Raw genomic sequence first — 14,963 nt, forward strand, 5'->3', positions numbered from 1 at the left:
TTGTACAGACAGGAGCAGACGAAGGCTTTAGCCATGGTGATTTTGCTGCCTGCAGTAGTACTGAGGACATGGGCAATGCCAAGGTGGACGAGGTATCGAGCTGAACTATGTCGTAAACAGAATCTGTCACCTGCGGGTGTTGTTGGACGACAGAGAGACCTAAAGAGTGGGCCATTCTCTTGACTAAATCAGTGTAGGAGGTAAGGTTGTCCGATGAAGAGACAGGTAAGTCCTCCGCAACATCTTGGTTAGGAGATGCATGGTCTGGAGAGGTATGAGTCTCAGAAGCCTCCGTATCTGAGTCCTCTTCCATGAAATCAGGAGTCTTGTTGTGGCGTGTGGACCGAAATGTCCTGTTGAGAAGGTACTGGTTTCGGTTGGACAACAGGAACGACAGGGTTTGGAGTGACCGGAGGATTAAGTGGATGACTTGGTTCCAGAGTATGGTGGGACGGATCGACTACAGGAGGACGCGACAGAGGTGCCAAAGGTCTCAACTTGTGTGGGGATCTTGACCTATGAACGGAGTGGGTCGAGTAGCGAGCCCGCTGGAGTCAACCACGGCATGGACAGTGGGTAAGCCCCGTAGAGGTACCTCAACTGTCGTTGATCCCACAAATCCCAATCAGAATAGCCCGCTGGAGTCAACCACGGCATGGACGGTGGGTAAGCCCCGTAGAAGTACCTCAACTGTCGTTGATTCCACGGTATTGGCGGTGGGGGAGGCAGGAAGACTCTGGGGGAGCGGCTTCTGGACCGTGGATGTCTGGGAGACTAGCTCATTTGCGTGTATTGTCCCTGTAATGTCGGTCGTCGATATCGACAGATTGAGTGAGCAGACGAGGAGGGTGACGCTGCGTGTCACATGAGGCATACCGGTGCCGACGTCGATCCACGTCGGGAGCTTCCGATACTGTCAATGTCGACAACGGACAAGGAGACGGAGAATGCTCTGCATCCATCTGATGACTTAGGAGCTCTACCATTTCGATGTCGGAGTAAGGAGGCTCCATTTGGTGGACAGGGGAGTCCAATACATGGATGGTCGGTATCGGTGGAGGGACTTGGGCCGCCGATATCGATACTGCCATTGGAGCGGGAGGCACTATAGGGGCATCACCCAGTGCAGGCACCGCTTCCTTCCCCTTCTTCGCTGCCTTAAGGGACTTGGAGGTGCCCTTCTTCACGGACTTATGCTCTGTACTTGCCTTAGCCTTCTTCTTGATCGGCGTGGGGCGGACGATCGTGTCTTCGATGTCGATGCTTCGGTATCAGCCGGTCGACATCGGAGGCAGGTCTCGATGCCGGAGCTGTCGATGTAGACGGTCTCTCCTCCATTGCTGAGGCAGGAGCAAGGGCCGATTCAAGCAGCACCACTTTAAGGCGCGCAGCGCGGTTCTTTCTCATTTGGTTATAGAATCGAGCGCAGTGACAACACGACTCTGGCTTGTGAGACTCTCCAAGGCAAAAAATGCAGAGGGTATGACGGTCGGGAGGAGCAAGTTTGCTACCACAACGTCTGCATCTATTGAAAAATCCCCACTTCTTCTCCATAAGAGAAGTGGAGAAAAACGGTTGGGGGCGGCGGTGGCCCAAAGGCCTGAGGTAAATTCCCCTGAAAAATTCCCACTTCTTCTCCATAAGAAGAGAAGTGGAGAAAAACGGTTGGGGACGGCGGCGGCCCAAAGGCCTGAGGTAAATTCCCCTCAGAAGAAAATAAAGGTGTGTTTTTAAAAGTTTTTTTAAAGAACAAATCACTAAAAAGATAAAATAAAGAACGGAAATAATTCCGAAGAGCTGAGAGTTGCAAGGCAAAAGCGAACAGCGAACCGATCAGACCGACGACGAAAGAGGTCTTTCCAACGTGGCGGTAAGAAAGGAACTGGCGAGATGTCCGCGCCCACCCCTCTGGGCATGCGCGGTGGGGTTCCTGCGCATGCCCGAGGGACTTTGGCACGAAAATCCGTTAAAAGAGCTTGCTACAGCACCGATCGATCCAACGCGTGCGCACTAGATCCCATTGGTGCGAAGCACAGAGACCACGTCGAAGATCTGTGAGCTAGCTCACACTAACTCAGCTTACAGGGAACACTCGTCAGAATGCAAGATCAGTAACTACTTGTCACAAATGCTTTCTCTGTATTGACAGGGCTGTTTGGATTCCAGCCATTTCAAAAAAACAACATACATCACTATTAATATGAATGAACCCAAAACTACAAGGCAGACCATGCCCATTTCCACATTGTCACTTTTACCACTCATTTGTCTCTATTGCTTTGGGTCCCCCCCCCCTTTTCCACATGTGTTTTGCTCCCTCTGGGACTACTAGAGAAGAAGAAGAGATTGGATTTATACCCCGCCCTACACTACCCAAAGGAGTCTCAGAGCGGCTTACAAACCACTGGTTTTGACCTTTTTGTAAATATTGTACTTTAACATATAGCTGGCGCTATACCCGTTTTGTGGATTATCTGACCCACGTGGGGAACTGCTTTCCTGAGTGATGCTCAAGAGTCTCAATTTGTCTTGAGTTTTATCCTAAACCACTGATAATATGCATTGAGACGGAGAATGCATACACAATAACAGTCTTGCAGGTCAAGGAAGCATGTCTCTCATTTTTGCTAAAAACAACTGCATTATAATTAATTTAAAAGGAAGGCTGCCAGCACAAGCATTCTTGGTTTCATAGAACATCTGAAATCATCAATGTACCTAATTCTCAACATGGCTCCATCTGTGGATACTTATATCTGTAGACTGGACACATGAACACACAAGCCAGATCTTTCTGCAAACTTTAGAAAAACACCAGGTTTGCAGAAAACCTTGGAAAAAACACACTGGGGATTAGACCTCCCTCATGATAGTACCAGCACCTCTAGCTTTAAGAAATGGATGTTCTCTGAGATCTCAGCAGTTATTGTTGAGGATGCTAAGCAACCACAACAGTATTAACAGCCTTCAAGCTTTGGTTGCTATCCATAAAAGGCGGGGGGGGGGGCTTGCAAACCACCCTTCTCCCCTCCTACCTGCCCTGGAGGAAGAACTCATTGGGACTAGGCCTGGCAGCAGCCACCTGATAATTCAATACCATTCAACAGCAGCCACTGCATGACAGCCAGGGTGGTGTAGTGGTAAGAATGAGACTAGAATTGTGTACACTCAGGCTTTAATCCCCACTCTGCCACAGAGGGGTGACCTTGGGCCACACAGCCAGCTTTCAAAACCACCACCAACCACTTGGGGAAACCCCACCCTCAAACAGCGAAGTCCCCGATGTGATGACATCATTTCTGGGTGACATCACTGTGTTGAGGACATCCCAGAATGACCCCCAAATCCCCCCGCTGGTGTGATGAGGGGACCTGGCAATCCTAGCTGCCCCCCACAAGCCCTTGCAGGTTCCTGCTTGTATCTCCCTCTCAATGTAGCCCCAGTTGCAAATATTTAAATCCATGAATTGGGGCCATGCAAAGAGAATGAAGATCTTTCTACAAACTTCGGAAGAAAACCTAGTTAGCAGAAAAAAACCCCAAAAGTTCAAAAAATGGAGGATTAAATCCCACCCAACAGAGGCATGTTGTGTTGTCTGTGAAAGCACAGATACTAATATCCACTTATCGTGCAATCTGTGGAGAGATGGCAATGTGTTCAGGTGAGGAGATATCACTGCCTCCCCACCCCCACAACCACATGAGCCACAAAGGTGGTGGCAATGCAGGCAGGCAGGCAATGAATGGGCACCCGTGAGTCAGTGGGGGAAAGAATGGGATTTACCCTCCCCCCCAGCCTGTAAACCACCTGCTTGCAGTCATATAATTCATGGGGGGCAGGCATACTCCAAAATATCAACTAAGTGATTAAGTGTAAAGAAATTACCCTTTAAAGATACGCCTTTGGAAGAAACATAATTACAGAGCACAGTCATTAATAAGTTAACAGCAAATGAATAAGATGGCCTTGATCTTAACAGAAATTGTTTTCAACAATGGTGTACTCGACACCTTGTTAGCAGCTGCACAAAACAGCAATTTCCCCAGATACAGAAGAGATACATGAAAGACCGTGAAAATAAGACTGCAATCCCTTCTAATGATTTGTCTTTTGACATAAAAATGTATTTTATATTCTCAATTATTTCTGCATAGCTCTCAGTAGAAGAATGTTTAATCCATAAAGCAAAGTACTTTTGGCTAAACAAATTGCACCTGAAAATAGCAGTGGTCAAAAAGCTAACAAGCAGAATACTTAGTATCAAGCACATGGCTCGCAGAAACCAGACCCATGAATTCGCTTTGCACAATATGCAGTAACTTAACCTTATCACCAAAGTGAGCCCTACAGCTACCAAAATAAAAAGCAACACATGCCAGCTCTATGAATGAGACTATCACTCCACTGTTAATCAGCTTTGCTCATTGTTCTGTGCAAGTTAAATAGGGAAAGTTTTTGGCTCAGTGCATTGTGGTATCAAGAGAACATAAGAGAACCCATGTTGGATCAGGCCAGTGACCCATCTGTTCCAACACTCTGTGTCACATAGTGGCCAAAACCCAGGTGCCATTAGGAGATCCACCAGCAGGGTCAGCTTCTGTTCGGCCAGCTGCATACCTTTAGCATACTAATAAGCTATTGTAATTGCTGTTTCCAAGATCTCCGCACTGATTGTTAGCATTTACAGGAAGACTATTGCTAATAAAAGAAAAAAACATAACTAACATTTTTTACCTCCTCTGTTTCTTCTTCTTGATCCCAGTTCCTGTCCGTCAGCTCTTTCTCTGCCACCCTCTTAGCCATTTTACACCACTACTGGAATGAAATAGACAAACAAGAATCAAATGCAGTTCAGAATTAGTGCTTGTTTTTAAGCAGGTAGAAAATCAAGCAAGTTAAATTTTTCCAGATTTCAGATGTTAAGCAGTGTCTCAATTGATAACCAAAAGAATTTTTAAAAACTTGTGAGTTATGAATGGCTCATTACATGCTTAGTGCTACAATTTGTTGTGAAGATCGATCAGATTCTATGCAGAGACCACACATGAAAATAAAGCTTTATGAAGGTCACCCCCACAATTCAATCTCCCCCCCTTCCCCTTGGACCATGACAGCCACACTTTGAGCAGTAAAGGAGCATCTACCTTCTTAAAGAGCTTCAGTTTAAGTACAGAACAAATTCTGATTAAGCCATAAAGAAACAGCATCAAACTTGCTGTTCAATTCTACTTCAGTGATTTATCAAAAAGTATTTGAAAAAGTGTGCCTTGCACACGAAAGCGTATACCTTGAATAAACTTTTGTTGGTCTTAAAGATGCCACTGGACTCCAAATTTGTTATCAGAAAGTTAAACGCTGTTCATTTAGGGCTTAATATGCCACCTCAGGACAAAACACTAGTTCATGTAGCTGAGATGCTACAAGGTTATCATTTTCATGCATCAGACTATCAGTGCTCTCTAAATTCCACAGAAAAATGTTGCCACTTTAGTTCACAAAGGAACCAGTGTTGGGGAATGACCTTTAAGCTTGCACCATCTATTCACACAGTAGCCATCATATGATCAAACATCATGAAATCATTTATTAATACCTACTGCTATGCAAAAGACCACAACCTGTGTTTCCTGACCTACCTCCTCCTACTTTTGGAACTCGAGAGAAAAATACGGCTGATTATGGGCTAATATAACATCAGCAAAGAAGAAAATATCAACTAGGCCCCAAGATAGAATTAATCATTTAGTGCATTTATAGTCCATCTTGGAAGTCTAGGTGGCTTCCCTGGGAGACCCCCTGGGAATCCCTTTACGCACCAAACCAGAACAGCAGTGCAAAACCTTTGGGAAATGGTGGAGCCATGGAACACCCCCCCCCGGGGTTGTCCTCCCACAAAGAAATGGAGTGCATAGGTGTGTGCATGGGAAGGGATAAAATATATGCACTACCTTCTGTATTTGTGTTTTGTGCTGTTAAGCCACTTCCAACTTATAATAACCCTATAAATGAATGACCTCCAAGATATCCTATCACTAACAGCCTTGCAAAGTGAAGGTCATGGCTTCCTTTACTGAGTCAATCAGTCTCTTGTTGGATCTTCCCCCTTTCCCACTGCTTTGAACTTTTCCTAGCATTATTGTCTTTTCCAGGGAGGAAGGGGCATTGTTTGACTGTGATTGACTGTAATTGAGAGGAATATTGAGGTTTATAAGATTATGCATGGTATAGAGCAGGTAGAGAAAGAGGTACTGTTCTCCCTTTTTCACAATACAAGAACTCGTGGGCATTCAATGAAATTGCTGAGCGGTTGGGTTAGAACTGATAAAAGGAAGTACTTCTTCACCCAAAGAGTGATTAACACATGGAATTCACTGCCACAGGAAGTGGTGGCGGCTACAAGCATGGACGGCTTCAAAAGGAAATTAGATAAGCATATGGAGCAGAGGTCCATCAGTGGCTATTAGCCATAAGGTATAGATAGGGACTCTGGGGCAAGTGATGCTCTGTCTTCTTGGTGCTGGGGGGGGTCAACAGTGGGAGGGCTTCTAATGTCCTGGCCCCACTGGTGGACCTCCTGGTGGCACCTGGTATTTTTGGCCACTGTGTGACACAGAGTGTTGGATGGGCCTTTGGCCTGATCCAACATTCGTGTCACTTATGTTCTCATGAAGTAGCTACAGTACGACAACTTCAGTTTAGTCATTTTAGCTTCCAGGAAGAATTCAGGCTTGATCTGGACTACAACCCACTTATTTGTCTTTTTGCAGTCCATGGTATCCATAAAACTCCAACACTACATTTCAAATCAATCAATGTTCTTCCTGTCAGCTTTCTACATTTCCATACATAGTTACGGGTATAGCATTGTACGAATTATCTTGATCTTGACATTCAGTGACACTTCCTTACACTTAGGGATCTTTTCATGGGTGCCATTTCAAGTCTCACTCGCCTTCGAATTTCTTAGTTGCAGTCTCCCCAAAGGCTGATGATTGAGGCAAGGAACAGTAAACCTTTAACAAATTTCTTCACTGTTAGTCTTAAAATTGGATAATTCCTCTGTAGTCATTACTTGTGTCATCTTGATGTTCAGTTGTTATCCTGCTTTGGCACGTCAACCTCAGCAGTTGTTTCAAGCCCTCATTATTTTCTGCTAGTATTGTTGTCCCCTCTGCATCTCTCAAACTGTTAATACTTTCTATCAAATCTAAACTTATTTCAGCTCTTAAACATGATAAAATGCATAATTTGTAAATTTAGCATATACAATTGTCTTAGTTGACATATACATGAAATTTAAAACTTCTACAAGCAAAATTCTGAAATCTATCCAATACCTGAGAGAGAACAATGCAACACTGTATATTAGATTTAATTATCTGAGTGTCAGAAAAAATAGTGAAAATAAACTGTAAACAGGGCACGTGTGTTATTTTAGCAGAAAGTCTCCTGTAGTGACAGTAGGATTTAGCAGCATATTTGGATATCAACGCAGTGATAACGCTGTACTCTTTATTAGCATATCATACAAGACTGGTCATATTTCAAACAGAAGCATCCTTTAAAGTACGTTGCATATGTCTACAGGATACACAGGAATTATTGGGGTCTTCATATTTTCAGGCCAGACATGCTCAGCTTCATCAAAGTGACTATTCTAACCCATCCAACCAGATCCTGTTACCCCAATAACTAGGCTGGCATGACCCCCACCCCCTATAACCATGTCAAAAATGGGATATCTATCCAGGTCTCTCTAGTATGCAAGCCACAAAGTTTTTCCCACCATTGTAATCTTGAGCTAGGAGCGTTGCCTCAGAACCATTTTCTCAGTCCAGGGCTCAGATGCAAAACAGATGAAGTAACTACATTTAAAGTAGATTTCCCTTAATGCTGAATAAATGACCCCATCGCAGATTCAGGATTACGAGGAGTCTTGCTTCAGCCTTGGCTACAACCAGTACATCTTTTAAAAAAATTGGTCCCAATCCTAACATACAGAAGTTAAGCAAAAAAGAAAGAAAGAAAAAGTTAATGACAGGTTGAAGGGGGAAAACGACACCCCTATCCCTGGTACCCTTAGCCTTGTCAGAAATATGAAGATCTCCCTCCCCTAACCCATTTTAAACCCTCACAGCCCTGAGACCCTAACAATCACAGCATGGCTATGATCAACCACACATGCACACATACCTTTGACCTCAGGCATCACACATTTATGGGGTAAACTGAGTACGTCTTCAGCAGAACACGGACATATCTTCACATGAAAATATCCTGCAGATTATAAAGTAAGTATTAAAATATGGGAAGGGGAGCTGTGAGAAATGACAAGAAATGGCACTACAAGCTCTGTTTTAGTAGAAAAGAGCAAGAGTCCAGTGGCAACTTAAAGACTAACAAAGTATGTGGCAGGGTATGAGCTTTTGTGAGTCACTGCTCACTTCTTCAGTGCCTTTAACAGGACTCCAACACAGGCTCAGCAGATAGGAAGTTTCTGTGCCACCCATCTCCATGCTAGAAAAACTTCACGAGTCTTATTTCGGCCGCTAGGCTGCTGCTACTCCCAAGGTCAGGCCAGCCACCACAATGACCTAGTTACAGGCAAAAAAGACGGCTCTAATGTGATTGCTTTCCTTTGGGAAGGCCCGGCTTGGAGCTTTTAGATCTGGCACCACTTCTAGAACCTCTCTCCGCGGTCATGACCGGCAGTACCTTGCATCAGCTTGGGATGAGTCACCCCAGCCGTGCGCTGGCAAAGAAAGATGCTGCCACGACCATTCCAAGCAAGACAGAAAGCCAAAGAGCCAGCCCTGCCTCCGCAGCCTCTGGATTCCAGCGCCGCCGCGCGCTTTACAGAGCGGGAATCACAGCGCCACCCCCCCCCCCCCCCTCTTCTCCCTGGGGCTAGTTCCGGCCTCCAGACCCAAAGCGATCTTGGGCCGGGCTGCCCCGGGGGAGCCTCTCCCACCACCCCCCGCAAAGATCTGCCACTAAGGGCCGGGTTGGAAGCGGCGCCCAGTCCCAGCAGGGCCTCCTCACTGGCGGCCCCTCCAGCGGAGACCCAGGCATAGTCCGACGGCGGGGACGACTTCCCCTTCTTGCGGCAAAGGCAGCGGAGCCGCGAGGCAACCCCGGCAGCCCCTCCCCCGCCGCTCTCGACACCCACCCGGCTTCGGCGCAGAGCAGGCGGCCCCGGCCTTCTACCGGTTCCCGGCGGCCCCGGAGCTCTCTCCGGCCGTCTCGCCCGCCAACCGGCGTCGCCTCCGGCCTCCCTCGGAGCCAGCCAAAGCCGCGGCCGCTTACCACATCGCCGCCTCCCAGACGCGCGCCCGCGCGTGCGTCCCCCGCCGCTTCCGCTTCCGGGCAGCGGCTACCCGGCGGGCCCTCCGCGAGAGCTCCGCCCACCGAGGGGCGGAGCCTCTAGCCCTTAGCCAGGAAAAGGGGGTGAAGCCTGCAAGCAGGGGACGTCTACTGTTCTCGCGGGGCGGAAGGCGCGCCTCAGAAAGGCCAACGGCGGTTCTCGCGATCGTCTATTGCGCACGCGTGGGGGGCGGAGCCGGATGGATGACGTGGAGTCAGCGGCCCCTCGGATTGGTCGGGGCGCCTTTTTCAAAGTCTTGGCGGCCGTTCAACGGCTATGAGGCCCCTGATTCCGGCCCGGTAGCTCCGGATTCGCCCTCCGGGGATGGCTGGTCTGAGTTTGACGGGTAGTCCTGGAGCCTGTCTGCTGCCAAAACTGGGGCCGTTGTAATGGCCTGCCCCCTTGGTTGCCAACCTCCCTGTGGTCCCTGGAGATCTCCCCCTATTGCAGTTAAGGTTGCCTGGAGCTACCTCCCGTCCAGTGGGGGGGGGGTTTCCTTGTTGGGATGCTCCGATGCGCACAAATGTGATAACCTCACCCAGAATGACATCGCATTGCTGGCCTCTGGGGGGTGACGATCTAGTTTTTGAGTACAACTGTGGGGTTTTTTGCCCTCAAAACCATAGAGTTTGCCCAAAAACTAGAGTGCCCCCTGATACTGGCAACAGGATGGTGTCACTACTGGGTGACGTCATAGCACTGCCAAAGCAGAAGGGGGCTGTTTGGGAGTGGGGCTTCCTCCACCAGCCTGATTGTTAGACAGAACCTCTGTCCCTGGTTGTGTTTGCCCAGGCCAAATTGAGAAAACACACAAAGCAATCCTGTAGAGTAGAAGACCAAAAAAATAATGTATTAATTAATAAAGGAAGAGTACAGATATCATGGTCTGGAACCCCTGAATACCTAACAGACTCTTAGAGTGTTACAATGGGTGACATAGCATTTTTTATTTCACATTACATCAGAGAAATAAAACAGAATTATTGGTTCCATCAAATTTCGTCAAATTTCATCACCTATTTCCCATTGGGTTAAGACCTGGGGGATGGGTGTTCCCAGGCAGTTTTTCTTTTCCTAACAGAACAGTACTCTATGAAGCTCCAAGTTGTATCTATATAACATATGGTTATAGAGTGCTTATTGTTCTTCATTCTAGCTAGGTTAACTGACATCAGAAACGCGCAGTTGTAGCTGGCCAGAACAAGCAAGGTCACAAGCATCAGCATTTTTACTTTCCCAGCATGCATCCAAACAACAGTTACAAATGAACCAAAGTTAATACCTGAATACATTCATGATGTTAGAATCATAAATGGCACTTAACATATGCACCATGGAAGTGCTAAGTGCACCTATTAAGTTAAACCTGTTAGTGGCACAGTACAAAGTGTTTCATAAACTGCGTACAACAAGATAGTCGGCGATGGATTGAAGCCCTTGAAATCGGGGTAACCTCCAACCAGGGGGAAGCCAACCCTAATTGCAATCGATCTCCAGTCAACAGAGATTGGTTCCCCTGGAGAAAATGGCTGCTTTGGAGGATGGATCCTATGGCCTTGGACTTTGCTGAGGTTCCTCCCCAGGCTCTACCCCCCAAAAAAATCTCTAGGTATTTCCCTATCCAGAGCTGGCAACCGTACCTGGTCCTGTGGTTGTGCTCAACCACTGTGAAGCCTATGGGCTTGGACCTTGCTGAGGTTCCTCCCCAGGCTCTACCCCCCCCCCCAAATCTCTAGGTATTTCCCTACCCAGAGCTGGCAACCGTACCTGGTCCTGTGGTTGTGCTCAACCACTGTGAAGCCTATGGGGATGGAGGTGGATCCAAGCAACACAAAGACAGAAATTGATGCAGCGTGGAAGAGAGGCCAAATGGACCTGAGGACTGGAGAAGCCATTGGAGCAACTCTTGTATTACGTCCCTAATATGCTGCCTGCCTTGTCTGAAGCAATCCACGTCACATCTCTGTTGGGCTTCCTCACTTTGTCCTCAGGTCTCCAGGAATTTCCTTTTCCCTTTTGTTAAAGCATCTTCCTGAACCATTATGAAACGTTGATTAGCTTTTCTTCATATGCTGTATCATACCATAGCTGTGACCTGGATTGATCAAGCTAGCCTGAACATATCAGATCTTGGAAGCAAAGCAGGACCAGTCCTGGTTAGTACATGGATGGGAGACCACCAAAGGTTTCCAGGGTTGCTATGCAGAGGAAGGCAAGGGCAATACCACCTCTGTCTTGAAAACCCTGCAGAATCACCATCAGTTGGCTGTGACTTGATGGCACTTTGCACCATCACACTGTAAGTCTTTCCTCATAGTCTTATGCTTAATACTGCCTTAGCCTTGATTTCTTTAACTTTATCCTTTTTCATTTACTTTGTTTATCTGTATCCCCTAAGACAGAGGTGTCAAACTCATTTGGCACTGTAAGTCTTTACTCATAGTCTTATACTTAATACTGCCTTAGCCTTGATTTCTTATTTATCTTTATCCTTTTTCATTTACTTTGTTTATTTGTACCCCCTAAGACAGAGGTGTCAAACTCATTTGTTATGAGGGCTGGATCTGACATAAATGTCACTTTGTTGGGCTGGGCCAAGACCATGTGTGCTCTAAAACATAATAGGTACCGGAGATATAAACTGCATAAAGGACAGTAGCTGCTAAGCTCTGAGTTGTTGTATTTTCACTGCAAGGCCCCATGGGCTGAGAGGGGGGGTGCAAAGGAAAACCCATATGGGTGGACTGGAGAACTAGTGGTGCAGCACGGGCCAGATGCTCCCACGTTGCTTGACTGCTACAGATGAGGTTGTTCTGCCACGCTGAAACCACAATCAGAGTGGTTCCGCCCACTCCCCAACAAACAGTCCCCTGCTCCCTCCCTTGCACTAATTGCTTGCGGGCCACATAAGAGCCATGGATGGGCCAGTTCCGGCCCCTGGGCCTTATGTTGGACACCCTTGCCCTAAGAGTTTGGAACCTGTCATCCTGTTATGTTTCAGCCTAGTCTGTTTCAATCCCTTAAACAAAGTGTTTCCTGGAAATGTTTAGAACAGGATCCACATCAGGTTTCTGTTGGAGTGAGGGTCAGCATGCCTGGACATTGGGGTGGGGGTACTGCATCACTCTTAAAGTGTGTATAGGTTGCATAGATGTTATCTCCTTGAATGGGATGTCTCCCTTTGTCTTAACCTGGAGCTGCTCTCTGATCCCTACAGTGGAGTAAGATTGAGAATGTAAGAGAAATAGATTCACTTACAGAAACACTATGTGTGGAAATAGTGTCCCTAAAAGGAAGTTTAACTTTGGGAGTTTGTTATTGCTCACCAGATCAAAGGTTAGAGGATGATTTAAAAATAGCAAAAGAATTCAGGAAAGCAGCTGGACAAAATAACTGTGTCATAATAGGTGGTTTTAACTACCTACACATTGATGGGAACAATATGTGTCCAAGTCAGGAGAAAGAGACTGGGTTTCTAGATACTCTCAATGACTGTGCAATGGAGCAGATGGTCACATAACCTATCAGGGGGAGGTGATCCTGGACTTGGTCCTTAGTAATGCCCAAGACTTGGTGAGAGATGTAAATGTAATAGCACTGGTTGGGAACAGTGACCATAATGTTATTAAGTTCAACATTTATGTAAATAGAGAGTTGCCCCAAAAGACCAGTACAACCACATTTAACTTTAAAAGGGGGAACTTCTCTCAAATGAGGGGGCTTGTGAAGAGGAAACTGAAAGGAAAGCTAAGGAGGGTCAAATCCCTTGGGGAAGCTTGGACACTATTTAAAACTACAATCCTAGAAGCTCAGATAAAATTTATACTGCAGGTTAGGAAAGGTACAAATAGTTTTAAAAAAAGGCCGGCATGGTTAATGAACAAAGTAATGGAAATAGTAAAAGGTAAGAAGGATTCCTTTAAGAAGTGGAAGTCTAGTCCAAGTGAGGCAGTGGGGTCCTTGGATGATCAAGGGGTAAAAGGATTAGTAAAGGATGATAGGCAGAGAAGTTGAATGCATTTTTTGGCTTCTGTCTTCACTGTGGAAGATGGGAGGTGCTTGCCCAATCCAGAACCGCTGATTTCAGGAGGGGCATTGAAAGACTTGAGTCAGATTGAGGTGACGAGGAGGTTCTATGACTGATGGACAAATGAAAAACTTAAAACTCAGGCCCAGATGGCATACATCTGTGAGTTCTGAAAGAACTCAAATGTGAACTTATGGATTTCCTGGCAAAAATATGCAATCTATCATTAAAATATGCCTCCATTCCTGAGGACTGGAAGAGAGCTAACATAACCCCCATCTTTAACACAGATTCCAGAAGTGACCCAGGAAATTACAGGCCAATCAGTCTAACATCGATACCAGGTATGTTGGTGGAATCTGTTACTAAAGATAGGATTAGTAGGCACATAGGTGAACAAAAACTATCAAGGAAGACTCAGCATGGATTCTGTTAAGGGAAGATCTTGTCTCACTAACCTGTTAGAATTCTTTGAGGGGGTGAACAAACATGTGGACAAGGGTTAACCCAATAGATGTTTGCCTAGGCTTCCAGAAAGCTTTTGATAAAGTTCCTCATCAAAAGCTCCTATTTAAGCTCAATAGTCATGGGATAAGAGGACAAGTTCTCTTGTGGATTCAAAACTGATTAATACGAAGCAGAGTGAGTATAAATGGGCAGTTTTCTCAGTGGAGGGTGGTAAGCAGTGGGGTACCACAGGGCTCAGTACTGAGTCCAGTGCTTCTTAACTTGTTCATTAAATGATTTGGAGTTGGGAGTAAGCAGTCTGCAGATGACACTAAGTTGTTCAGAACAGTGAGAACCAGGGAGGACTCTGAGTCACTCTAGAGGGATCTGTTGAGGCTGGGTGAGTGGGCGTCAATGTGGCAATGAGGTTCTGTGGGCAAGTGCAAAGTGCAAAGACACTGAAGTCAAAAATCCTAACTAGAAATACACATCGATGGAGTCTGAACTGGCAGAAACTGACCAGGAGAGAGTTTGGAGTCATGGTAGATAACTCACTGAAAATGTCAACTCAGTGTGCAATGGCAATAAAAAAGGCAAATGCTATGCTGGGGATTATTAGGAAGGGAATTGAAAACAAATCAGCCAGTATCATAATTCCCCTGTACAAACTGATGATGCGGTTTCATTTGGAATACTGTGTACAGTTCTGGTCACCGCACCTCAAAAAAGATATTATAGAATTGGAAAAGGTGCAGAAAAAGGGCAACTAAGGGGATAGAACACCTTCCCTATAAAGAAAAGTTAAAGAGGTTAGGGCTCTTTAGCTTGGAGAAACAATAACTGAGGGGTGACAACATGATAGAGATTTACAAAAGCGTGCACGGTATAGATAAGATAGAGAAAGAAGTACTTTTCTCCCACAATATAAGAACTCGTGGGCACTCAATGAAATTAATGAGCAGTATGTTTAGACCAGATAAAAGGAAGTATTTCTTCATCCAAAAAGTTATTAACTTGTGGAATTCTCTGCCACAGGAAGTGGCACCTACAAGCATAGACAGCTTCAAGAGGTGATTAGATAAACACAAGGGGGCAGGACCCGCGATACTTGCGGGGGGGGCCCTC

At 46.1% G+C, this 14,963-nt stretch overlaps 1 protein-coding gene across 5 annotated transcripts in view; it reads right to left on the reverse strand.

Annotated features, from left to right (window-relative positions):
• NUP50 (nucleoporin 50kDa) overlaps positions 1-9,392 on the reverse strand; it is a 24,562-nt gene extending 15,170 nt beyond the window's left edge. Inside the window, exons 1-3 of one of the 5 annotated variants that reach the window (XM_015415488.1) lie at positions 9,307-9,392; positions 8,194-8,277; positions 4,726-4,815 (exon numbers count right to left, since the gene is read on the reverse strand). In XM_015415488.1, the coding sequence (XP_015270974.1) occupies positions 4,726-4,803 (78 nt within the window). In that variant the 5' untranslated portion in view covers positions 4,804-4,815; positions 8,194-8,277; positions 9,307-9,392. Of the gene's footprint in view, positions 1-4,725; positions 4,816-8,193; positions 8,278-9,169 lie in introns of all 5 variants that reach the window. The other 4 variants (XM_015415490.1, XM_015415487.1, XM_015415492.1 and 1 more) reach the window with 4 other exon arrangements.
• Positions 9,393-14,963: the final 5,571 nt, after the last annotated feature.

This window comes from Gekko japonicus, unplaced genomic scaffold (assembly GCF_001447785.1).
Source record: "Gekko japonicus isolate JY-2015 unplaced genomic scaffold, Gekko_japonicus_V1.1 scaffold1577, whole genome shotgun sequence".
Lineage (NCBI taxonomy): Eukaryota > Metazoa > Chordata > Lepidosauria > Squamata > Gekkonidae > Gekko > Gekko japonicus.